We start from the raw sequence: 26,819 nt of genomic DNA, 5'->3' as shown, positions 1-26,819 counted from the left end.
AAATTAGTTCCTCAAGACAATATGAACCCCAATGTGAGTCAACATCCAAATATTAATTGTAATAGGTAGAGTAATTCATGAGCAGATGTAACTCTTTTGTCGTAACTGTTGCTTTCTTTAGAAAGCTCAGGGCGATCCACTTTGCCCTTCTCTCCTAACCGCTCTGTTCCTTCTCACTGTGTCTTATTCAGCAACAGCTCTGCAGGATCAGCACAACTTTCTCCACATCCTGATATTACTTTCTCTGTGAGACAGAGACCCCTGGGTCCTTCTTAAAGATAGAAACACGCAGAGGCCCCAGGAGGTCAAATGATTTAGTCAAGGTCTCATCGCCAGCCTCCGGCACACAGCCCCTGTGTAACCCCTCCCATTAGTTGCATTTTTCCCTGATTGTGTGTGTGTGTGTGTGTGTGTGTGTGTGTGTGTGTGTGAAATCTTTGGCACAATGTAGAAGTTCCTAAATCTGAAAAGATCTTGTTGAGATCTTAAACTTTTTCCATTAGCATTTGAGGTTTTTATCCTAACCCAATTGACATATATTAGTTATGTTCTGGAAAATGAAAACTATAAATGAATAGTATAACGGAAAGATACCTGATGGTCACCTTGGGCGGGCCCTTCCTTCAGAGGGGAGAATTTCTACCCCATCTGGGGCTAACAATTGCTGACTTTGAATGCACGATGGCCACAAGTATGAGCAAACATTGCTCTCATTTTCCATGAACCATCTATGGAGCTTTCCAAATTATATCCCCTAAAAGTCTGCAGCCTGCTGGCCTCCCCGGAAGACACCAGGCCTAAAGCTTCTTTGGGGGCTGTCCTTCTTGTCTGCTTTCTCCCCCCAGCAGAGCATCCTGCCCCCAGAACTCGCCCCTAGTCTGCTCAAGGTGGTGACAGGCCTTGGCTCATGTTCGGGTCTGGGGCTGTGTCTGTGACCCAACGTCCTTCATGTGTCCGCTTCCCTACTCTTCTCACAACCCTCACCACACACAGGCACCCTGGCACGTGTGTGGCAAGGCTTGGCCACCCCATGCATTATTTTAAATTTAACTTTTCTCTTATATCCAGTTCAACCCTGATCCTTTTGGTGACAAAAGTAGAAATAAAAAAAAGATATTCCACAGTGATCATAATCACAAAATAGGTGACCATTAATCTCTGAATGTCTGTTCAATATGCTAGAAGAATAAGAGAAAAGAAAGACAGAGAGCAGGGAGAGGAAACCAAGCTGGCAGAGAGTCCACGTAATCTGGCCAACATGACAGCTCCACAGAGTAACCACAGCGGAGTGGCTGAGAACGTGGCCTGTGGACATGAGGCCACGGACTGTGGCTCCACAGCCCATGCTCTCGGCCACTAGGCTAGGCTCCATGACCTTGGGCAAGATATTGACCCCCTCTCTGCCTCAGTTTCCTAGCCTATAAAATGAATGGATGTTGGAAATAACAGGATTGCTGTGCTGGTTAAAAGAGTTAACGTGCACCCAGAACAGTGCTGGCACCTAAGTAAGCGTGCCCGGCATGTCAGGTATCTTTACTAATGCCAGAGACAGCAGGAGAAGCTGACAAGCAGCCCTATTGCTTTCTAAATGAGTGCAAAGGTGGCCTTCACTATGGCCAGCCACCCGAGGAGGAATCGCTCCTGGACCTCCGCCTCCCACCCAGTTCTCTTAGTGACCGGGCACTCAGGGCACGCAGCTGGTACCAAACATTCCCCAAAGGGCCACTTGCCCTAGCAGTGAGCAGTTCTTCAGTCCTCTCTCTCCTGCTCTGGTGCCTCTGTAGGTAGCTTCTTTCAAAATCCAGAACATCCGTGGAGGTATTCAACACGTCCTTATAAGTTTTCAACACATCCTTATAAGTTTTCTCAAATTTCCATGTAGAATATGCCTAAGACGGGTGAGCATAACGTTCCATCTTTGAATATTATTAGCTGATCCCACTCCAGAACACGACGCTTTTTTAGCCAACGCCAAGTTTCTGACACGTCAGCGTGTCACTTCAGCAAGGATGCTAGGAGAGTTCACGCCAGGTGAAGGAGGAGTTCGCTAAGCCACCTCATCTCAGCTCAAACATTTCAGAAGTTAGATACTTAAAAATGCATGTATGTTAAAGTAGAGGGGATTTTTGAACAAAAAAAACAAAACCCGACTTACAGAAGCTTCTTGTTCATCAGTTAGCAATATGTCTACAGAGTGAACGATCTGTGGTCCTAAGCTTCCTGCGGTCCAGGCACGAGGGACGTGCTTGATCAGCCACTGCTGGAGGACTCTGCCGGAGTGGCAGCCCCCGTGCTGGCGGTGGCTTTATAACTTTTAACTTGGAGTGAATTGCTCTGATTTTTCAGACCATGTTCCGCCTGGTGTCCTGTGGCAGTTTGGTGTGAATGATCTTGTCCAACTCTCCGTGTACTGTCAGTGTCACACGAAGGTTGCGCACAGCCCCCTTGAGTAATTTCAGGGTGCGACAGACAGATATGCGTGGCCCGTGCTGGCCAGCAAGCAACAGTGCAGGGGAAGGCGCACACCCACGGCCACAGTAACCAGATTGTGTTTTCTTGTCCTCCAGAGCTGGGCGAGATTAAAAATGTCACCACCACGCAGCCTTCCCTGGAGCTGGACGGGCTGGAGAAATATACCAACTACAGCATCCAGGTGTTGGCCTTCACCCGTGCCGGAGATGGCGTCAGAAGTGAGCAGATCTTTACCAGGACCAAAGAGGATGGTGAGAAATGGGGCGGGTGTGGATGGCACGCTCAGTTCCTGTCTGAAACACATGGGACACGTGAGGCTGCCAAGTGGCAGCGTTCCCGGGCTGAAGTTATTGTTGGGAAGGCCGGTCAGGGAGCTTGCCATTAATTTGTCAGCCTTGACTTTGCTCTTTGCAAACCTTTTGCTGCCCTCCCAAAATATCCCAGTGCAATTCAGACCGTCAACTCCCTGTCACCTATGTTTGATTTATCCATTGACTCTCTCTTCCCCTATAATTTTTCTTCTTTCTTTTTTTTTTTTTTTGGTTTTTTGGCCAAGTGTTATTTTAAACAAAAATGCCTTGTATCCCAGAGCTGCAATACTTGCCTGTTTTTGTATCCTGTTAGAAAGATTTTAGTGACTCTTTAGCTATTAGTGTAAGCTTTGATTGTTTCCATCCTTCCACTTGACAATTATGTAACAGTCTGCGTCATATTGTTCTGTGCCAGCTTTAGAATCTCTTTAGAATAAGCCCTTAAATTGACAGCATCATGTTAATTTTTTTTAATTTCTTGGAAGAATTCATTATGTTTTAGTAAAATTTTAATTCATGGAGCATTTTGGTTCGGACCATTAATTCTTGCCGTTCCATGCAATTTGGACCTGGTTATGTGACTATTTCCCAAACCTACGAAAACTACATGGCAAATAATTTTTTGTCTTGTTTTAAGGGAAACTCTGAGGGGCCATATCCAAACCTGTTTGAAGAACAGTGTAAGTTCTAACAAATATTACAGCAATAGTAGAAAAAGCAGTCTCACCTTAACAAAGGAAGAAACAACTGAGGTCAAATTGGTACCCCTGTAGAACCCTGCAAATCAGAGCATACAATTCTACCAGAGATGGGGCTGAGATGAGACACCAGAATACCCAAGTTCTGTGCTGATTTTGGCTTCGTAGTTTATTCTTCTTGCCAGGGCTCTGTTTCCCAGGAAGCTGGGCAGGGTGGGAGTGGGAAAGCTGTGAGCCATTGCCCGTGACCTCTCACGTATTGCAGGTTTGATGTCTATGCAAACTCCTTCACTACACAGAATATCAAACATTCTGTGGTTCCACCCCATATCTGTCCTGCGGAAGCAAAGCTAGAAACTCATGCTCAGAGGCCTAATAGACTTTTCTCTTCAGCCTTTCTATTCGCTAACTACATTTCCCTGACATTCATCACATGCCATCTTCCACCTCACTCTTTGCTCTCACCTCAGCAAACCAGGCCCTGCTCCCCGAAGCGATCCAGTCCATCCACCTTCACAGGTTATTTTCACTGTCTCTCTAGCCCCTCTTGCATCACAGGGCCTGCACACCGATTCATCCTCTTAGCATTAGTCATTCTAGAACATTCTGATTCTTCCCAGGCATGTGCAGGTGTCAGCCAATTCTGTTCAAAGAAATTGAGTTATTTAGGGAAATCTAAGGTCAAAATGCAGTGCCGTTAGGAAGTCACACGTTAACAGAGAGATCTACAAAGCTATGTCCTGAGGGAAGATGGCCATAATTTAATTTTTAAAAATGTAATAGACAAAGAGCCTTGTCTCGATGCTGGCTCTGTCACCTGCTGCCCTTGGAACTTTGGGCACCTTATCTAACCTCCTCTAAACTGAACTCACCTACAAAATTGACAGAATGATCAGACTGCACCAGAATTAAGATATAAAAAGTCAAGTGATGTGTGCAAACACCTAGCTTGACACAAAGTGGGAAGTTTCTTGACACTAGACATTTGATTATTTGATCTCCACTCCTTCAGAGTGGGGGTGGAACATTCTTTTGCATTGCTAAGCAATAACACAAATGTCACTGGAATTATTACTTAAACAGCAAATTGATCAGTGACATAAATTTTGACACCTGCATTTTTCAGAAGAATGTACAGAAATCCAATAAGAAGGAAAGGTTGTCTACAGCTCCTTATTGACAGGCAATTTTGGATCAATTTTTAATTAATCCTTCAGTTTTAGAAATCATAGAGTTCTGTCTCAAAACTTGACCCTAAGACCCAAAGTCTAATTTTTCAATCAGTTGTTCTCTGCTTTCCTATCTGGTGCTGACGGTATGAGGAGATGTGATTGATTGTGGAAGGTCCTGTCTTGGGTCCACCACTTACCCCAGAGAGGAGCTGAAGAATTCCACTTGTGCTGTCTGTGGGACAGACTGATGCAGACCTGAATGTCAGTGTTTCCTTGGGCTAGATCATCAGCATTTTCACAAAGCAGCAGAGCAGAGGTTAGATGGAAGGAGAGAAAAACTGGTATAATGATCAGCTTATCTCCCACATTTATTAATTTAGAAATGAAAAAGAATTGTGCCAACCACCTTTATAGACTCATTACCTAATATAAATAGGCGTTTATAGAACTGAATGCGCTTTGTATCTGATTGAAAGGGACAAAGGCTAATTATCACAGAAGGATCTAGATTCTGTTTATACTTGTACTGTGGGGTCTCATAGTTTTGAAGTTTGGATTACACTGCCAAATTCCATTGAATTATGTAAAAATGTGCATAAAATTCCAGTAAAATAATGATTGCTAATATTTATTTAACAATTTTCAATAAGTCACTATTCTAGGCACAGGCTGAAGTTTCAGTGTTTGTTGATGTTCTCACAAGAAATATTTATACATTTACAACAAAGATTCACTTCGGTCCTCTATGCCTAACACATTTCTTCAACAAGGGCCCTTAACCTCTCAGGGTCAGGGGGGCTGGAGTTTTAAATTGTATTGTGAGGTCACTGATCATCTTAAAAAGGAAAAATTTATCAGTTGCTAGTAAAAAAGACAAAAATAGAATAAAATAATAAATAAATAAAAGTAGATTAAATGAACAGAATTGAAAAATAAAACAGACAAAAAGTTTACTTCTATAGGGTATAATTTGCAACTGAAATATTTTTTTAGAGAATATTTTTTTGTGCCTCAAGTAGTTTCTCCACCTCTGTGAGGATTCTTGGGCCAATAGATGCATTCTTAGATCCGTGGACATAGTCTTGGGTCCGTAAACATATTCTCAGATGCATAAACATTGTCTCTGGTCCATGGACGTATTCTGGGGGGTCGGTGAGAATTGCTCAGGTTTCAGAGTCTCTTCCCAGGACTGCTGGATCAATGAGAACTTGTACCTTTATTATGCTGCAAGAACACAAACAATTATTTGCTGACCTGGCTTTCTGTTTTTGAACAGAAGACAACTAATTCTGAATTCTAAACCACTTGTGAAACCCTAGTACCGTTTTATTTGCTGAGACTGTAATCTGAGCAAAGCCGTGGGGAACAAGAACACAAACATAACATAATCTATTAATTTTCCAATTGTATTTTCGTCCTACAGGCATAAAGTAGATTCAGCCCTCATCCTTTCTGCAAAAGTAAACATACCATACGTGTAAATAGAGATGGTTATATTCTATTTAAACATTTACTGAGTGCTTCCCTAATGTACATAACTCTGTAAGGCCTTATGTGGGCAGAAGGCTAGCCGGAGGCGTAACGTGATCTTTGCTCCCTGCCCCCGGGAATTAACAATCTCTTTGGCACAACATGTCAAAGTAGAGCTAAAAGTGAGTGACAAATAAACAGACACCAGGACATCTCTGGCCACCCATATCTTGAGCCATACATTCTCTTGAAGGCATGGATGGTGTGTCATCAGGTGATTGTGTAACCACACCTCGGTATACCTTAAAGCGATGGACTCTGTGTGTGTGTGTGTGTGTGTGTGTGTGTCTATTAGCCTAACCACCAGCAGTGCTGTCCCTCAGTAGACACTGAAGACACGTGAGGATCCTCCACGGGAGGATCTGCCAACCAATTAGCCAATATCAGTGCTGCTTGGGATTCCAGAGTCCCATAGCATACGGCAGTGTTATGTCACGCTCTGTGCAGGAACAGGTACGCTAGCAGCACGACAGACCACGATGCCCTAGAAGGCGTTTGACCATATGGATTTCAAAGCTCCCTCCACTACAGTGGTTCTCATACAGGTTCCTATGAAGTCCAAGGGCCCCTGGGTGGGCCTCAGAGGTGCCCAGTGGTAAGCGAGAGGCCCAGTGGGGGCTCCATGCTCCCTGCTCTGCTTCAAGAAGAGCCACTCCACTTGTACTGTGTTATCTGTTGGTTTCCCACATGATACTTCACTGAAAGGATTTGTCTACTTTAAAGGGTGTCTGGAAACCATTGCTCTGGTGAGAGCAAAGGCCGGAAATATATGAGTCCTGTGCAAATAGGAAGAGAGAAGGGACTCGCATGCATTGTTTGGCCATGAACAGTGTCAATTGTGGATGTGTGCATCCAATGTCATGTCATCTGCTCGTGGCTCAGAGATGCCACTGTAGAGTTTGGGGCTCAGGCGGATCTGGCTACCACGGTGGACCACATGTACATATGCACACACGCACACACACTCACACACACAGTGAACACATATGCCACACACCCCTCCTCCCCACACACACACCACATGCACAATCACACTGCATGTGGACATTCTCACACACCACACACAGAGGCATGCACGCCACACAAACCACACACCTGAACACCACCAACACATACACACATCACATATACACACCACACACACAGACACACAAACACACACACAAACCTACCTTTGGCTGATCACCAAACCAGAAAAATGATGGTGACAAAAATGAAGCTGACTGAAGTGTCCGTGTGGGTACTTAGACTTCTGTCATCCTTCAAACCAAGGCAATATTTCTCAGAACGCTGACGTTGATGTTTTACATTAAGTTACATTATCAGAGGGCTTAACTGTATAAATTCATTTTCTATGATGTATAACAAATTACCACAAACTTAGCACCTTAAAACAATTCAGATTTATTATCTCACTGTGCCCTTGGGTCAGAGGTCCAGGGACGGGTTAGCTGGAGTCTCACCGACTGAGATCGAGGTGTTGGCTGGGGCTGTGGTTTCTTCTGAGATCAGGTCCTCTCCCAAGCTCGCTGGTTGCTGGCAGGATCCAGTTCCTTGCGGTTGTGGGGCTGACACTGTCTCCCCAGCTCTGAGGCCACCCACTCTCCCCGTCATCTGGTCCCTTCCCAGCATGGCACTTTGCTTCTTCATGGCCAATGGGAGAGAGTCTCTGACTTCAGATCTCTCTGACTTCTTCCATCTCTGACCTCTAGACCCTCTTTTAAGGGGCTCATTTGATTAGGTCAGGCCCACCCAGGATATTGTCCTTTTGATTTGCTTAAAGTGGACTTATTAGGACTTTAATTATGTCTACAAAATCTCTTCACCTTTATCACATACTGTAATCTGACCATGGGAGTGATCTGTCCACCATAGTGACAAGTACCACCCATATTTGAGGGAAGAAGTTATACAGGTATCTACGTCACAGGTCAAGAATCTTGGGCACCATCTTAGAATTCTGTCTCCCACACTTTAGTTGATGAAATCATTTTTCCACTCTCTTGTACTGAGGATCTAGCATGTTCCAGATACTAGTCTGGGTACTGGAGACACAGCAGAGAACAGGATGGGCATGGCAGGGCTTGTAGGCTGCTGTGGGAGACAGATGCTTATCAATCACTCCTGAGTGGATAGTGACAAGCGCTATGAAGGAGAAGAGTCTTGAGAGAACATGGGAGCCCTGACCTAACCTAGGCTACTGGTCAGAGAAGACTTTCTCAAGGAAGTGATATTTAGCAGAACCTGAGAAATGAGTAAGAGTTGCCAAGGAAAAGGTGGAGGATTGGAAAAATTTCAGACAAAAAGAACCCAAAGCCCTAGATCAGCGTGTGTCAAGGGCCTGGGGTGGGAGAAGTGTACCACTTCTAAGGACCTAAAAAGGGGTCCAATGTTGTAGGACAACATCAACTCAGGAGGAGAGCCCAAACACTGACCTGGCATGTCCACGAGGAGGTCACACCAACCTTACACATTCACTGAGGAGGAGGGGGCTGGGAAGAGAATTCTTGGTTCTGGCTCTTGCAACCAAGGAGAGGGCTGTGCCATTTCCTGAAATGGAGGACAGGAGGAGGGCAGCCTTGGGAGAGAAGATGGTGAGCCCTGTTTTGGACATGGTAGGTCTACAGTGCCTATGAGTCAGAGTGGCGATGCCAGTGGCTATTATGTATGTGAGAAACAAGAGCATCTGCAGCTCAGAAGGTGGGTCTGGGCAAATGGGGAGAATGTAGAGGAGATGGTCCCCTGGAGCTGTGCTCTGTACTTCAACAATCAAATCTGGAGTCAGAAATTCACTCAACATTGGCCAGGAATTCGTGAAAAATTCCCAGGCTTGCCTATACCTTCATAAGAAAAAGCAGATTACCAAAATGTAATCTGATGACTAGAAAGGTTTTAAGAAAACGTGTCCCGAACAGACTGTCCTACTCCACCTCTGTCTTCTGCAACTCTCAACGTTCGGTGTTTATTATTCAACACTGAGTCACAAAGTAAAGGCTAGTATCCTTTAGTGATGTGTAATGTAAGGAAATGATGACGGTTATTGCCAACAATAGCTGGAATTTATTTAGTGCTCACTGTACGCAGAATTCCATATAAATTCTTTACTCGAATTCTCTCTCATAATCCTACCAGTAAAGCCATAAATAGCTATAATTATTCTCCGCACTTCACAGATGAGGAAGCTAAGGCTTATCAGAGAAGTCAATGAACTTTCTCAGGACCAAGAACTTTGTGGTAGAGGTGGACAAGCCAGCGTGGGGCTGCTGGACCCATGTCTTTAACCATTGTGGTATAATCCAAACCTGAACTAAAATTTTAAATTCTATCTCTTAAAGTGTTGGCTCAGCAATCCAGAAAGCTTTGCCAGAATGTCTTGTTCCTCAGTTTCTATATAGTTATTATTTTTTCGTACAAAATTCTAATAACCATGTAAGGAAAGGCTGAATCAGATAGATCATAAGTCAGTGTATGGGGAGCCAGGTGGGGGTTTAGGTGGTAAGTTCAGTAAAAGCCCTTTGAACTGATGCGATCAAGACAAGTTAACGGAAATAGTCAGCTAAAACAAGGACTCAATAAACTTTACCGTGACCAAGAAACATTGTATTTTAACTTAAAATATATAATATAGATTTATTCTCTAATCAAATGATCCAGGCTCATTTCTTTAATTTTTGGTGAAGAGATTAGAGTCCTAGGTCATCCTTTATTCCATGAACCATTCATCATGGATCATCTGCAATTTCCATTTAAGTTTCTTGATAATGGCATAAAAGCAAGTTGCCAATTGCCAACAATCTGTTTCCTTGAAATTTCTTTGTGTTTGTCTTGATTTTGGCCATGTGTCCCATTCTTCTCAATTGTCTTGCCCCAAACCTAATTGAACCTCTTTTTAAAAAAAAAAATTACCTTTAAGAAAGCTTTTCCAAAGAAGTCCCATTAATTGTCGTAGAAACAGCTTGCTTTTGCACTAATATTTCATTGGTTGACATAATTAATTAAATTGCATTTCCCTGACAAGCATGATTGTCACAAACAGGGGGAACACATACATGACTGACTCCGGTTAAGCAGTCACTCAAGTGGTTGTTGCCCAAGTACTTTGGCTCCTAGAGAGAAGCTGGCCAGAGGGAGTGCTCAGCCCGGTAGATGCTGGCCAGGGAGTTGCTTTCCAGAAGGAATGGAGAGTGCTGGCTAAGCTGGAGCGCTCACTGGGATGGAAATATTAAGTCAATGTCCACTCCATCCTTGGTGTTCAGAAGGAGCCCTTGAGGCTCCGAATCAGGTGATGAATTTGTGGATGTCTTGGCTCTTGCCCTCACCTATAGGAAACCTAAGCACATATGCCCTCCGTCCTCAGGACAACATTGCCTTGTTCCCAAGGACTTACTGATCCAGGCTTCATCACTTGGGTGTGTTCCCTTTTCTAGACCTTCTGCTGTCAGCAGCACTCACCAAAAACTGATCCCAAGATTTTATATTTTCAAATGGTGGCAGTGTCCCACCCCAAGTTAACTCTCACTGGAGTTGTTGGCTTTGTCATTTTGAACTAGAAGAGTCAAGGTGACAATTATGAGACACACACTCAACTCCAGAGGTACTTACTGAGCAATTATGTTGTTGTTGGAGCAGGAAGAGACTCAGAGATTCCTCCAGGGGCTCACAAGGGATGTATATTAGTTTGAATGTCAAGACCTACATCAAGGCAGGGACCACTCTCCACATGGACAGTTAGACCAGTGAGGAACAAGCAAGATCCTTGAGGCTTTCCTCGTAGCAATATGAATGCTCTTTCCTCTTCTCCCTGTGTCCTGTCCACCCCACCCCATCCTCCTTCTTCAACTTGGGAAACAAAAGGATGGGGAGTGGGATGTGCATTCAATCTCTCTCCCAAATTATGCTTAATATCCTTAGCACCGTTCTCTGCCATCTTAGATGGTTTACAGAGGCGAGTTTGTTCTCTATACGAACTGTGAATCTTTGACAAAAAATCCAGACTCATGCAAAATGTTTCTGTACCTCTCCTGACCCAAAAGTGTCACTATTAAAAAGTGTTTTGGGGCCGGCCCCGTGGCACAGCGGTTAAGTTCACACGTTCCGTTTCAGTGGCCCGGGGTTCGCCGGCTCGGATCCCGGGTGCGGATCTACACACCGCTTGGCAAGCCATGCCATGGCAGGCATCCACATATACAGTAGAAGAGGATGGGCACAGATGTAGCTCAGGGCCAATTTTCCTCAGCAAAACAAAGAGCATTGGTAGCAGATGTTAGCTCAGGACTAATCTTCCTCAAAGAAAAGAAAAAAAATGTTTTGGGCAAGGAAGAGTGATCTCTGATGACTGAGGTAGTTCGCCCTCATTCCTCTCTAACTCAGGAGGCGAGATGTACATCCCCAGCCTGTTCAAAGCCAAACACGGTAGCAGAAACAAGAATGACCCAGAAACTAAATTCTCCCGCTGTTCAGAGGCAAGAAATCAGCTGGGACTGAAATGAGTAGGGAAGGCTCCCAGGAAAACAGGCACTTGAACTGATTGTTCTAGTTCTGTTAAAGAAACAATTCTTCATGACACTCATTAAAGAACGATAAGGCAGACTTTGTTCAGGGCAACTATCGCAAGGTGTAGGTATAGGTGTAGGGTCGCCGCAATGGGGTTTTGCAGTAGAGGAGACAGAGTGGGCTCATCACCGAATACAAGTGAAAGTGGGAATTTATAGCCGAGGAGTAGAAGGGAAGGGGCGGGGATATTGGATGGAGAATTACTAAGAGGAAACCTGAGGGATAAGGGGCGTTATGACTAAATCCGTCTAACAGGATTCTCGCTGAAGGCAGGCTCGGATGATCAGATATTACCTTGGGGATGGTGGAGAATGAGGACTTTGATCAGATATCAAGGGTGATGAGACACTGAGGGGCTTCTGGCTGCACTGACTTAGATTCTTGCTAAAACGGGGCTCTCAAAGGACCTGCCCAAGGACAGGGCTTAGTGGGGCTCAGAGGCCACCGGTCAGAGAGAGACTGCCAGTTCCTAGGGCTGCTGTTACAGTACCACAGAGAGGGGGCTTCAGCAACAGAAATGTATTGTCTCACGGTTCTGGAGGCCAGAAGTCCAAAATCAAGGTGTGGGCAGAGTTGGTTCCCTCTGAGGACTGTGAGGAAAGAATCTGTCCCAGGCTTCTCTCCTTGGCTTGTAGACAGCATCTTCTCCCTGTGTCCTCGCATCATCTTCCCTCTACGCATGTCTCTGAATCCAAATTTCCCTTTATTTTGTAAGGACACCAGCCATGTTGGACTAGGACCCACGCTGATGACCTCACTTTAACTTGCTCTCCTCTGTCAAGACTCTGTATCCAAATAAGGTCACATTCTGAGATGCTAGGGGTTAGGGCTTCAACATAGGGATGTTGAGCCTGGGCCCAACTGGAAGAGGGGGTCGTGTTGGGCAGAGTGGACCTGAGCACTGTGTGGAAGCTGCATTTTTGTGACTAAACACTCGCCTCTTCTAGTTCCAGGTCCTCCCGCGGGAGTCAAGGCAGCTGCGGCCTCCGCCTCCACGGTCTTCGTGTCCTGGCTCCCCCCTCTCAAGCTGAACGGCATCATCAGAAAGTACACAGTGTTCTGCTCCCACCCCTATCCCACAGTAAGTTGGTGAATAACCAGGTGCCTTTCCAGCATGTTCCAGGAACAAGCTACCAGACGCATTTGGGCCAGTTTCGGTCCTTCCTTTCCCACCTACTTGGGTCTTTCCAGTGGTTTTTATTTTTCCCCCGTTGTCTCCACATACAAAGAAACATCCTCATTTGCACCTCACTTGAAAATATACGTCGGAATCATTAAAAGGGACACAATTGTCTGGAATTATTGTTTCTATTTGGCGAGTTCGTACAAAACTGCCAGCCAGCGTATCAAAATCCACCCCCTGAGGATTTAATTGTGCCTTAATTGATAGTCAGTGGACATCACCTACTGATTTTTCTGTTGGACTCATCATTCAAGTCACTTCGTGCCTTCTCTGTCTCCCTTTCTTCCTCCCTCCCTCCTCTGCTCCCACCTCCAGCCCATCCTCCCTCTCTGCCCCATCCCCCCACTGAGAAAGAGCAGCTGGCAAACCCCTGTTCTAGACATGAGGGACTTTAATGAGTATCTATGACCCTTACAATAGTCAGCTTAGTTCATTGTGAAGGAAATAAAAGTTAGAGTACTTAATATTTCAAAGTGTTTATCACTCATGTTATTACTACTAAATAGCAACATAGAGTTAAGCTATTTCTCAGACCAGATACAAAAGCATATGAAAAAGGGAAATTTAGAGAAAAGAAAGGAAACATAGTTCATCAAAATTTACGATGTCTTCATAGAAATTGGATGACATCCTCTGAGGTAGGCACTGTGTCTAAGCCATCTTTCAGCTCCCAGTCCCCGGTATAGAACTTGACGTGTGTAGTCACTCAGTAAGCTTTTTTGGAGTGAATACAGAATTAATTTTGTTTTCATTGTGGTAAAATACACATAATGAAATTTACCATTTTAGCATACAGTTCAGTGGCATGAAGGACACCCACACTGTTGGGCAACCTTCACCACCATCCATCTCCAGAACTCTTCATCTTCCTCCAACTGAAACTCTGTCCTCAATAAACACTAACTCCTCATTCTCCTCCCCCAGCCCCTGGCAGCCACCATTCCACTTTCTGTCTCTATGAATTCAACTACTCTAGGTACCTTATACAAGTAGAATCATACAGTGTTGTCCTCTTTGTTTTGTTTTGTTTTGGTGAGGAAGATTGGCCCTGAGCTAACATCTGTTTCCAATCCTCCTCTTTTTGCTCGAGGAAGATAGGTCCTGAGCTAACATCTATGCCAGTCCTCTTCTATTTTGTATATGGGACACTGCCATAGCATGGCTTGATGAGCAGTGTATAGGTCCACACCCGAGACCCAAACCCATGAACCCCAAGCTACTGAAGTGTAGTGCATAAACTTAACCACTACACCAACGGGACAGCCCCACAGTGTTTGTCCTTTAGTGACTGGCTTATTTCACTCAGCGTAATGTCTTTCAAGGTTCATCCATACTCTGGCATGTGTCAGAATGTCCTTCTTTTTTAGGGCTGAATAATATTTTTGAACTAATTTACTAGTTAATCTTTCAACTAAATTGATACAATTTCCCAGGTCTAGAGTCTGTAGGGGACCCAAAGACCCTGTGGCTCCCCAGACAGTCAGCATGATTAACCATGGGGAGACAACGGAGAGCGTGTGTGCAGCTCACAGAGGTCGGTGCATCTCTCTGCTGAAAAATATCAAGTTGTATGTCCCTCTGTGTCTATGTCAACAGCCGCACCTCTGCAGTCGAAGTAGCTTTAAATGTAAAATGGTCAGAGTTGGGTTCCAGGACTTTTTTATGGGTTCCTTATTTGGTTTCAAATATGCTGTTATTCTCACGGGGTGGATTCTACCATCAAAGCCCAGTGATGCAAGGCAGTAGAGATGCTGAGATGAAAAGCTAGGAAATTCTGTTCCTCTGCTTGGAGAGCCAAGCCAGTGCTCCCCTGTGTCACCTCTGATTCTCTCACTACCCTAATGTAGCACCGTGTTTACCAAAGAAAGACCAGATTATTCCCGAAGTAAAGAGAACCCGTATTCCACCAGAATGTGGAGTGCTTCTTGTTGCTCTTCGTGCCATCATTCAGCTATCTATTTGCTAAACGATTCACCTTTGCTATTTTGAGTCCAACAAGCCAGAGAGAGACCAGCAGGGTACAGAGAACTCCAGCAGCTCGCTCTCATTCTGCCTTCCCAAGCGAGTCTATCTCTAAACTAAAAACCCCAACCTGGCTTATTTGAACTTAGCCCGGAGTGACTGACGCTTGGATGAGAGCGCTCCCCTTTGTGGACGCTGTGGGCCGTATTGGCCCGGATCCTCCCAGCCTACAAATTACATGCAATCAAGAAGGAAGAGTACTATCCTGAAAACATGATCAAACAGCCTGTAGGATGGATAGAAATGATTTGCCCAGGGATTTCCATTGTCTCTCCATGCACGGAACAACGGGATTGGACCATCTGGTACCCTCTCAACAAGAGCCTTCCAAAAACGACAACCAGAAAAGGTGGGAAATAGCAACTGAGTTTCTCACCTAGTTGATGTCTTACAATCACTAGCAGGGTGTCTGCCTTTTGACCATATTAGAAAACACTATAGATCTAGAAATATGACTGTCATGAGGTGCCTGTAGTCTTCTGAGCTACAAGCAATTTATTAAATTTTGCAAGAAGGATCCAGAACCCCAGTCCTGTCCTCAATAAAGGGAAGTGAACCAGAATCAGTTTCATTCCATCTCTGGAGCCACATTGAGATTCATCTATTTCAAACATCATTTAAGACCACGAGGACTGTTTTCTCTAATAGGCTTCAATTTTTAGAGCAGTTTTAGGTTGACAGCAAAAATGAGCAGGAGAGACAGAGATTTCCCATACGAGGCCTATTTTTAAAACAAAATAATACCATAACAAGTAAAGATCAGAGAGAGCTAATACGTTTCTCTTAGAGGTGACTACTTGAAAACCTCATCTCTTATTCTGTTTTTTCGGATGGAATCACTGAGAAACTATAAATTACTGGAAAGGGAGATTTTTTCCCCCCATCTTTAGTTTCTATAATTTTAAGTCAGAAAACAATGCTATCAAATTTTCCGGGGCTTTTTCCTTTCTGTCTATGTGTCAGAATAAACACCAGAGGGCAGTCTTAGCTCTGTATATTTGTCTTGCTCATCTATCTGAATTTTTTCCTTGAAATGATTTCATAGTTGAATGTAGAACATGAGAGGATAAATCAGGACACACTATACTCTGTAATTTAATCTTCTTTATAAGAGTCCCTTAGCTAACCTTCTTGCTGATGTCAGTTTTCTCTCAAGATCCCTAATTCATCTTCCTTGTGAAAGGACCTTGTGAAATGACACAGGCGCCGCTCTCTTCTCCAACACGTAAAATGCGTTTTCTAATAAAAGGCATTTGTTTCATGGTGTTCTCTCAGTTCAGCATAGTAAAAGATATTGGAATTTGAAACTTTGTATGTCAACAGACAAGAAACTGTAAATTCAACAAAAGACTGGTTTTCTAAAAGTGGGGCTGGGGAAACTGGAGTCTATCCGTGAGGGGAGCAAATGCAGTCATCGACCTGCCCCATCAGGGATTCAAAAAGCAAAGTCTCAAAGCTCATTTGCTCCAGAACCTCAGCCACATGATTTTTGGACTGTGGCTGTTGATTTTAACATACAATGATCTGAATGATCAATTCGCACACTATGATAAGCCATGAAAATGCAAAGAAGCAAGTTAACCTTGTAAGGTTCTGGGTGGAAAGCAGCCATGCTGGATTTTCCTCTCCGCTACTCCCCACGTAAAAGCAGTCTGTGAAAAATTGTGTGTACTAAATAAACACCGGGATATAGAAATCATCTGTTTTACAATGTTAAGCTGATTGACGTAGAGCTTAAAAGGTGAAATTAGATAGCACACACTTCTCATTACTGAAGAATAAAAAAATTATGTCAGTGAGCTGTGATCCACATCAATTATTCCAGTTTCAGATGATAATCTTATCCATTATCATAGTAGGTGCTGAACAGATGTTGCTGAACGAGCAAATGAGAATGTACTAGTATTCTTGACCAAAAGGAGACTTTGGGCGACTAACTCTGCACGATGTTGCCCACCATTTGGAATTAAGCAAGTCTTCTGGGAAGCAAGGAGAGGAACTTTCACCAGGTCCAGATAACTTTCAGTCCAAAGCAGCAGGTGTGTCTTTGCCTCCCAACCCTCCCACAACTGCATTTAATAAACCAGAGTGGGGCTGAGGACAAGAGACAGTGGCCTCAGAGAACCAGAAATGCTCAGGGATCTCAAGTCAAAACATGGTGCAATAATGGAATCAGGCAAGTAGTATCTGACTTGACCATCTCTATTTATACTGATATTCATCGCAATGTTCTTTGTTCCTAGCTCAGAAGACACCCTGGACCTCCTGGTCGTAAAATTCCATCACCTCTTCCTAATGTTCTTCCTATTTTATTTCGTTTTAGCGTGGCATTCCATTGTAAAGCCATTTGTTTTTACATTCTCTCTTTCTTAGCTTCCATTACCCTTTTATTCTTTCTCTTTTGTTGCTCCCTCACCTTTGACCCCCTACCGTTAAATGTAGGCATTTTTCACTATTCCTCCTTTATTCTCTTTACATGTTCTTTACTATCTCCATGGCTCATTGAATCTATTCTCATAATTTAACTGGCATCTAAAGTTAAGGAGCACAAAATTTTTATCCCTGATCTTGACAATCTTAGAGAACCAATCAGTCCTCATGGAGACCCCACCAGTCCCTCACGTCCCACCAGTCCAGAGCCAAATTCGCTCTTGCCCCACTTCTCTTCCTGTTTCCCAGCTGAGCTAACGATCTAACAATATCCTTTGTCCTCTGACCAGAAGCCTTAAGGTTACCTTTGATGCCTTTCTTCTTCTCCACTCGTTATCTGATTGGCTACCAAATCTTTTCTTCATTTGCACAGCAAATCTATGTAGAGCAGTACTCTCAGCTAGACACTGAGCCAGCTTCCAAGGTGCGTCAGTGGGGAGAGGCTGAGTTATGCAGCAAAACAAGGAAGCCTAAAGTCTCAGTGATTTACACAGACAGTTTTTGTTTCTTTCACATTCATGTCCACTGTGAGTTGTGATAACTGCTCCAACTTACCTTCACCCCAAGAAGGACCCATGAGAGTTTTATGGCAGAGGGAAAGAAGTCTTTGGAGGGTCTGCTATAGACATTAAATTGGCCCTCATTTGTCACATGGCCTCACCCAACCACAAGGGAACAGGAAGTACAACCTTAACATGCACCCCGCAGACGGCAAACCAGAATAGAGACCAGCTCTAATGACTACCGTGGGACTGCTGTGACAAAGGGCAGAGTGTGTTTCTTTAAGGAGTTCCTAACTTGAGGAGGGCAGATAATATCAGAGATCATTATGTTCTGTGTGAGGTGGCAAAGGTCACAAGAGTGGAATGCACAGCAGAGGATGACACAGGAACACGGGCGATGGGGGTGTTACTCAAACAATAGGGTCAGAGATAGTTTCTTGGGACATATATAAAGCCCTAGCTTGCAGGAGGGGAATTTTACTTGATGAGAGGATATTATGATCAGAGGAAATAGCATCTGCAAAATGACATCCAGTCATGAGGATTCTCTCTCTGCAAAGTCTTTTTAATCCTCCCCGTTTCTTTCATGCCCACTGCCATTGCCTTGGTTCAAGTCCTCGCCTGGGGAACCAAAACTGGGTCAGAAGCCGTTCCAATACCTGTCTCAGCTCCCAGTCCATTGTCTGCATCACGGCCATAAGTATTCTTTCAAATTCTTGGTCTGATCCTATCACTCCCTTGTGCAAATTTCTTGACTTCTCCCCTTTTACCTAAAAAAATTAAAATCCAAAATCCTCAATATGATCTGTACAGATTTCCACAATCCGGCTCCAATTCCTTTCCAGTCTCATACTCTACCAAACTGCCCCCATCTGGTATCTCAACTACGCCAGGTCTCGTGTGTGTGTGTTTGTGTGTGCGCGTGAGTGTGTGTCTGTATTGGGTCCTCCTTCCCTTTTCCCCCTCATCTTCTTATGTAAAAATGTTTGTTCTTAAGGCTCAACTTAAATGCTGTGTTATTTATTCCACCATTTTTGAGCACTTCCTCAAAATGTGTTCTAGTCCCATCTGCTAAATGCTTTATCCCTGTGGTTTCCAAACTTGTTTTTTCATGGCTCACGATAGGAGATAGATTTTATAATCGCAATCCAGGACGTGCACAACAAAAGCTTTGTAAACAAAACTTACACTTACTACACGTGAGGCATTCTGATATTTTCTGTTCTTTTGGGGTTTTTTTCTCCTCTATTTTATTTTTTAAGCGATTGTCATGACCCACTAAATTGCTTTCATGACTCACATTTTTTAAAATGCTGTTTTTCAACAGTTAATTCTGATGACGACCTTATGCAGAAGAGGTTGTTATTATTATCTTCACTGGACTGGTACTGAAACGGAGACTGTGCAATTTGGCCAGGACCACACAGCTCAGCAAGGAAAAGACAGAGTCTGCAAACCACAGGTTTCTGAGCTCGGGGTCTGGGCTCTTCACTCTGACGCCTACTGCCTTCCTTGGGAAGGTGGCCCCATCTCACTTCAAGGATCCTCGGCGTTGATCGCTAACGTCCCTTTGGTGTAACCATAATATCTCGCATTATCGTGAGACGGGGACATGGTTGAGCCCCTAGAATCAGTTTCCTCAGCGCAGGAACCACAGCTAGTCACTGTTATGCCTTCAGAAAATCTAGTATTATGCTGACATAGTGGATGTTCAGCAAATGTTGTGTTGAATTAAATTTTATGGATGATGACTGGGAGTCATCCAACAGAGGTTAAGTTGTATAATGAAGTTTCTACTTAATAAGGCAGGAAAGTGTGTTATACACTTTGGGATGCTTTCTATCCCAGAAGGAGTTAGATAAAATGCCTTTGCTTTTATTTTATTTATTTATTTATTTATTTTAAGATTGACCCTGCACTAACATCTGTTGCCAATCTTCCTCTTTTTTTCTTCTTCTCCCCAAAGCCCCCCAGTGCATAGTTGTATATTCTAGTTGTAGGTCCTTCTAGTTCTTCTATGTGGGACGCCACCTCAGCATGGCTTGATGAGCAGTGCTAGGTCCACACCCAGGATCCAAACCAGTGAAACACTGGGGCGCTGAAGTGGAGCGCATGAACTTAACCACTTGGCCATGGGGCTAGCCCTTTTTTTTTTTTTTAAGTGTCTTCATGGTTTATCTTTTTTTCTTTTATTGTGGTCATAACAGCTTATAACATTGTGAAATTTCAGTTGTACGTTAATATTTGTCACACACCATATAAGTGTGCCATTTTGCCCCCTGTGCCCACCCTCCACTCCCCTTCCCCTTGGTAACCACTACATTCTTCTCTTTGTCCATAACTTTGTTTATAGTCTACATATGAGTGAAATCATACGGTGTTTGTCTTTCTCTGTCTCAGCCCTATGCTTTTAAATCACTGACGTGACAGCCATTCTTCCTTAGTTCTATCTAAATGACACAATGGTGGGTCTCTTCTTTCTGTAACAGCAAAGCTAGAAATTATAGAAATGCCAACAGTTGGCATAAGAATGCACAGTCCTGTTCCATTTACACATGTGTATTTAATTTCCTGTTCATCAGAGCTTTGTTGTGTACTTGTGTGTGGTGCCCATGTATTAGTGCTCTTGTACTCAACCACATTGCACCAGAGTACTCAACATGGTCTCGTACGATCACATGGCTGGGATAAAAAGGCCTAGAAAAGTCTCCTTGAGACACAGCGAGATCTACACATCCCAGACCTATGAAAACCAATTCTGGTTTTATAAAATCTCTTGGGAAGTATATTCTTGAAGCTTCCTTGGAAATACCTCAGAATTTCAAAGCCAATTCTGATGAAATATTGTTCTAAAGCAACTTTAAATTTTTTATGCTGCAATTTACATCTGTTTGTTAGAATTTGATCCTTTTGGGGAGTGGGAGGAGCATGTTATCTTTTATAATCTAGTCCTTTAAAAGTGGTCTTCATTCTCCTTTTACCTATCCTCAATGAACCAGCCAATAACTGCTCGATCTTTCTGTTGAATACATATTTTAGTATTCATTCAATTTCCTCAGTAATCATTCAATTTCATTGCCATCCAGTGATGCTGTCCAGTTGCTATAGTTGGTCAAAATGCAGGTGACACATACTCTAAGGTCGGGAGAAAGCTTTAAAATCCTGAGCCCAATTTTTTACTTTATGGAGCAGAGGAAAACAGAAGCATATATTCAAATAGAATTTCTGTACAGAAACAAGCCCTGGAAATCTCTTTTGAAGCTCAGTCCCACAAGATAGCCTGCCCAATTGTGCAGATAAATTGCCAATAAGTATTCTGGCTTCGAGATGGCACTCATTCAGACTAGACTGGAGTATATGCCCCTCTGAACGTGCTTCTCCAATGCTGCTTCCTGCTTTCCAAGGAGCCACAGATTAAAATGCCATTTTGATCAACCACTTTTGGAGCCTTTGAAAGATTCCAGCTTTGAAAACATCTTATCTTTTTGATTTGGACTGACACAGACATGTGGTACTATTTAGGGAAATAAATGGCTTTAAATCCTTTTCAATTAAGACCGTGGAAAATAGCTATTTTTTCCAATAATGTATGTTGTGCATATATTATTTTTTGATAAAGAAGAGCTTTTCTCACTAATTTCTTTCTTATATGTGAGAAGTTATAAGATGCTAAACTAGTTCTTTTGTGTGGAATGTGTTGAATGGCAATCAAGTATGGCAGATGGTATGACAACAGAGAAGGCATGATCCAAAATTGTAGTAAATAGAGGTGGTTTTGTTAGAAAGAGCCTGGGAAATATAAGAATCCTGTAGTGCCAGAGTGGTAAATTGGACAGTGCCCTGATTCTAAATAATAACATGGAGATACTAGTTTCTTTCCTGCCTTTTCTGGATATCAACTTTCATTCACTTGCAAAACATTATAACAATAATTTTTATATTTGGAAGCCAAAAGATGATATATTTTGTTTGGAAAGCTTTTTTAAAAGTAGCCATAGTCATACATAGCCAATAGCAGCTACAGCAATCTCAGTAAAGTCAGAGGAAGCCACTAACACTGACCGGATGAAACAAGGATGCTATCTTTCTATAAGCGCTGGCCGTCCCAGTCTAGACTTTTAGGAAGGGCTTTGTGCCATATTTTCTCCTTTCAGAGATGAAAATAGTGAAATAAAATGGAAATAGGATCCAAATGTATTCTACGTAGGAATTTAAACAACAGAGGCAAATCTTAAACTGATCCAGCTAACTGCTTCTTCTTAATGTAATCCAGACCACTTCTCTGCCGCTAAACAGAAAGATTTTATATGCTCTGAAAGTGTTGTTGCTCTGTAATTAAGAGAGCGGTCCATTTGGTTTATTCCGTTTTGGGGGAGGTATTTTTAATCACTACTGTGAGCATTCTATCTACAAAATCAGAGCATTCAAGTGTTTTTTTAACTGCCTGTTAATAATTAGATAGTAAAGCACCACATTTCTTTGATAGAATTTTCAGTAAAAGATTAATTGAAATTCTTTAAAGTGGAATTCTTTTTATATCTGACAGACACACTGAACAGCCTGCGACTCCATGGTCATTCTCTACACAGTTTTTTCCCCATTGTATTCAAATAACTTCTAGGTCCTTATTAAACTCACTTAGTACAGCAGGCATTTCCACAGTCCATTCCAGCTGGTGGTTAGTGGGTCCCAACGCTGGATCCCTGGGGAATAAGTGGAGGGAGGGGTGAGGAAGGACCACTCAGAGAGTCTGAACTCCACCCAGCAGGAAGAGAGATGGTAAGAGCATGAAGAGCATAATCCAAAGCGGAATAGAGATAAAGACCCTAAAGTACGTATAAATAAAGGGCAAATATGGCACCAGATTGAGGGGATTAAAGAAAGCTTACAAGGCTTTACAAGTTCATCCATTGAGCTAAATAGCAAGAGGGATTTGCCCATTATTGGGTAAACATCCAGTTTTATAGAAATTACTAAAGAGCACTTGAAGTAGCTCATTGTGGCTAATTTTATCTTATTTACTGGTTAAAAAGTATCTTAAACATGAGCAAGAATATTACACCAGCACCACAAGGCAGAAATCATTCTGGAATGAAAGTAGGTCTGGAAGACACTGTTCACAGGCTTTTTGTGGGGTGACACTGAAGCCCTGGGAGAGTAACCTTCCAGCAACGCTTACATTCTTTTGACAAGTCTACTGTCCAGTTCCTTAGAAATCCATGACTCCATCCGCCAGACCCAAGGCAATCGAGCAGAAATGTGGAACAGTGGAAATGAGCTGCGTGGCTTGGGTGTCACAAAGTTTATACCATCAGCTGAATTTTCCATTCTGGGTACAATTTTAGGAAGGCAAACATGTCAGAAGTCTTGTAAAAACTTGCTCTAAATATTTTTTTAATGAAATGCATGAAGTTTCCATTTACTTTCCTAGGCATTTTGCAAATATTAATCCATGTCCTCAACTATGACAGTGATAGTGTTAGAAAAGGAACGCAAAGGATTTAATTTCTAGATTTTAGTAAGAATTTGTTGGAATCCCACCATGCCTCATTTTAATTAACCTTCCATTTGCCACGCCATGATCATATCTTGGTCCTTGGGGAGGGACCTTACCTTATAATCTACACACTGGAGTTGAATTCAGTAAATGCCTGTGAATTCAAACTCAGCAACTGTTTTTGAGCGTTTCTTATTACTAGGTGTGACGTTAGGATCTTTCGCATAAATTTTCTTACCGTAATCCAAAGGAGGGATCTGTAGTCCAGCAAGTTTATGAGGCTGGCCTCAGGTGTCCTACACATCTCGTTATCCCTCATCAGTCATGGGCCTCCATATTCCCACTGTGGTGGTGTCGGCATGACCCTCCAACTACCTCCTACAATAAAACCATGAACAGTCCATTTGCAAACACAGTATTTGTGATAGCCCAATGGATAAACTACATAAATATTCTATATCTTAATTGTATGCCTCAAACAGAAAACCAAAGTCTTTCCTCAAGAACTCTGTGGATTATCCCTGTTAGGTGACATCAGCTAGAGAGAAGAACCTGCTCTTATTACTTCACAATCTCTGATGGACCAAGAAATAAATAGCTGGCTGCCACTTAGAAGCCATTTCAATCGAGAGTGATTAATTAATAATAAATGTTAGGTCAACTCTGGATGCTGACAGAATCAACACGTTCAAATACATTTTAGATGAGGAAGAACAGACTTTTTTTATCTCAAATGGCTAACAGGAGTTCATGATAGGCACAGAAGAATGACAACTCCAGTCTGTAAATTTCCTGTCTTATTCCATCATGCCAGCACAGAGAAGAATCAAAAATGAGCTGCGGAGCAGAATTCCCCACCAAAACCCATGCTTATGCAAGTGATATGCCTGGCAGCAGAACTTCCTTAATGTTGATTGTTTCTGTGTTTCCGCAGGTCATGAAGTTAACTCTTAAGTCTTCCCTTAAAATAAATGGTTAGCCCAATTATGTAATCTATTCAAGATTAATTCACATTTTAAGCATAATAAATTCTTCTTGAATGGCTAATGTCTCTGTCTTAATTTTGAAGACAATAAGTCTAGAGAGTTGCAGTTCTAGAAGGAAATTAAACATTTAGATATTTCAATACGGAAAAATGTGTCTTTCTCCCCTCCCCACAAATTTCTTCCTTTGCCGCATTTGATTCCTTAATCTCTAAGAAAGTGGGAGTTTGCTTCTCTTATGCTGCAATTTCATGTTTTGTTGCCCTTGAGAGTCAAGCTCTCCTCTGTCACTTTTTATTCCCTCCACGCTCCATTAATACTTCAAAGTCTGTGATGTGTTGACCTAGCTGAAGTATTGGGAGAAATTTGGAAATAAAATCCATCCCTTCTCATCGAACATTCTCAGTATTTAGGAGGGAGTGTCATATAATGAAATGCATGTGAAATCAGCAAGTCAGCTTAAACACTATTGGATCATTGTGTTGGAATATCTGATGTCCAATAAAAAGACGATTAATGAAACATAGACATAATCAATACTACTATATTTCATATAAAATATTGAGGAAAATGTTTCATAAGGAAACAATATTCATGCTCCCTCTTTCTCAGAGCAAGCTTTTTTGGCTGAGCATTAAGGAAAAGGATTTAATCAAATGGACTTGCTTCACTACCCTGAATGAGCTTGACTCATTTTTTTCCCATTTAGCTCTTTTTTTCTCACCTGTTGCCACCCCTTGAAATTGTTAATAGTTGAATTATGCACTATCTATAGATAAGTGATGCTGTTTAAAATAAATGTTATATAATTTGCAATACACCCTTGTATAGGAGCTACTTCGTGCCTACGGACTTCCCTTTTGAGGCATCCAGTCTTGCTCTCTCCCGTGGGGTCCGTGTGTAAGCATCTTTACCCCAGCCAGCCCCAGCACAGCCTTCTCTCCCATTGTGAGCAGGGCTATCCTTTGCCATTATGGCTAGCCTTAGCCTTCTCAGCTGTGACTCACTTGCCAATCTCTATGTCCTTCCAGACTCCAAGATCTCTGAGTGGTTTTCTTGGAGCTCAAAGACCCCTCTCACCCCTAGGTGGGAATGCACACAGACCTCTCTCAACAGAAAAGTCCTTATTCCTGACTCAGCCTCTTATGGGGCCCAGAGATGCTGATGGGCAAAGCCTCAGAACCAGAAAGCCCTGCGTATGTGATCTCATGTTTCTTGTTAGGAGAAAAGGTACTGGCATCTTCGGCACTATTCTCACCTTTTAAGGCCATTGCTAAAACTTCAAGACAATAGGAAAAGTCACATTTAATATCCAGTGACATATATTACAAAGAAAACATATCAACTCTTCGATTGCTTAAGATGTGCAGCTGGCAACTTTCTGCTTGCCCTTCTGCTGAGACCAGAAAAAAAGTGCCTAATTATGGCAGTCATCAGGGGAATGCAGTGGCATCAAAGGGTGGCAACGCCAGTGCAACTGACTTTCCCAAATAAACAGTAGGAACCTTGAACAGCTTGACTATTCCGTTCCAACCTAATCTATAGAGAAACATCATTCCAACTGGAGGAATTCTCTATAAATAAACCTTTTACTTCAGCTCTTGGTTAATCTTCCATATAAATAGTGAACAAATATTTTTGCATAGGAAATCATATTTTTACCTTTGATTTTAGCCATGCTTCATGTTGCAGGTAAAAATTAAATAAAATACATGTTTTAGTGATAGTCAAGGACCAATGGCACCTTATAGACAGGATACTTGTTGAGTTTCAACTAAAAGCTATGTACTTTTCACAGGAAATCCTAAATTTGTAAATACATTTTAATGCTCTGTTAATGCAGTTGTTACACTTTGCACATCATTAAGCTTTGTAAAATTAATTTGGCAACAACATAGCCTTGGAACATGGCAGAATGCAAGTACACACAGTCTTGGGATTATTTCCTCAGTTTGCCAGGAGGCAAGCCAAATTCCCTCTGAAATTCTGGAGGCATTAATTTTCCCATGATTTTCTGAAGATGAGAGAGGACTGGTGTGGGCGGTGGAGGGAGGAGGGAGAGTACAGATGTGTGCACACACATGCACGTGTGCACACTAATGTATATGTGCACACCTGAAGAATCTGTGCAAGGACCCTGTAGTCTCCCTTTAATCACCTGACACTGTGTACCTGTAAGTTAAATATTTGACAATGGGCAATTCTCTGACGTGATTGTGAGGGAGCATAGGATGTATGACGATTAAGATGTATAGTTAACATTTACGTCCCTTATTTAATTGCACAGCTGGTCTTGCTTTTTATGCAGCCTGCTGACCTACTAAGGTTTACTTAACAGCTTGCAGGGGTAGAAATAAGTCCTTCCTGTGCTCGGCTGCTCATAATTGGCAGCATGGAGTGTGTGAGGAAACAGCACTGGACTTGAGAGTGGAAGCACCGAGCTTGAGCCTCTGTCCACCCTCGGC

General features: G+C 42.7%; 1 protein-coding gene across 1 annotated transcript in view; it reads left to right on the top strand.

Moving 5' to 3' along the window:
- LOC124231306 (Down syndrome cell adhesion molecule) overlaps positions 1 to 26,819 on the top strand; it is a 579,967-nt gene that overhangs the window by 484,942 nt on the left and 68,206 nt on the right. The window contains exons 19-20 of the mRNA XM_046648016.1: positions 2,568 to 2,723; positions 12,684 to 12,817. Coding sequence (XP_046503972.1) covers positions 2,568 to 2,723; positions 12,684 to 12,817 — 290 coding nt within the window. The remainder of the gene's footprint in view (positions 1 to 2,567; positions 2,724 to 12,683; positions 12,818 to 26,819) is intronic.

This window comes from Equus quagga, chromosome 21 (assembly GCF_021613505.1).
Source record: "Equus quagga isolate Etosha38 chromosome 21, UCLA_HA_Equagga_1.0, whole genome shotgun sequence".
NCBI classification, from domain to species: domain Eukaryota; kingdom Metazoa; phylum Chordata; class Mammalia; order Perissodactyla; family Equidae; genus Equus; species Equus quagga.
The sequence above is the reverse complement of the archived record's forward strand: the minus strand, read 5'-3'. Positions and strand labels throughout refer to the sequence as shown.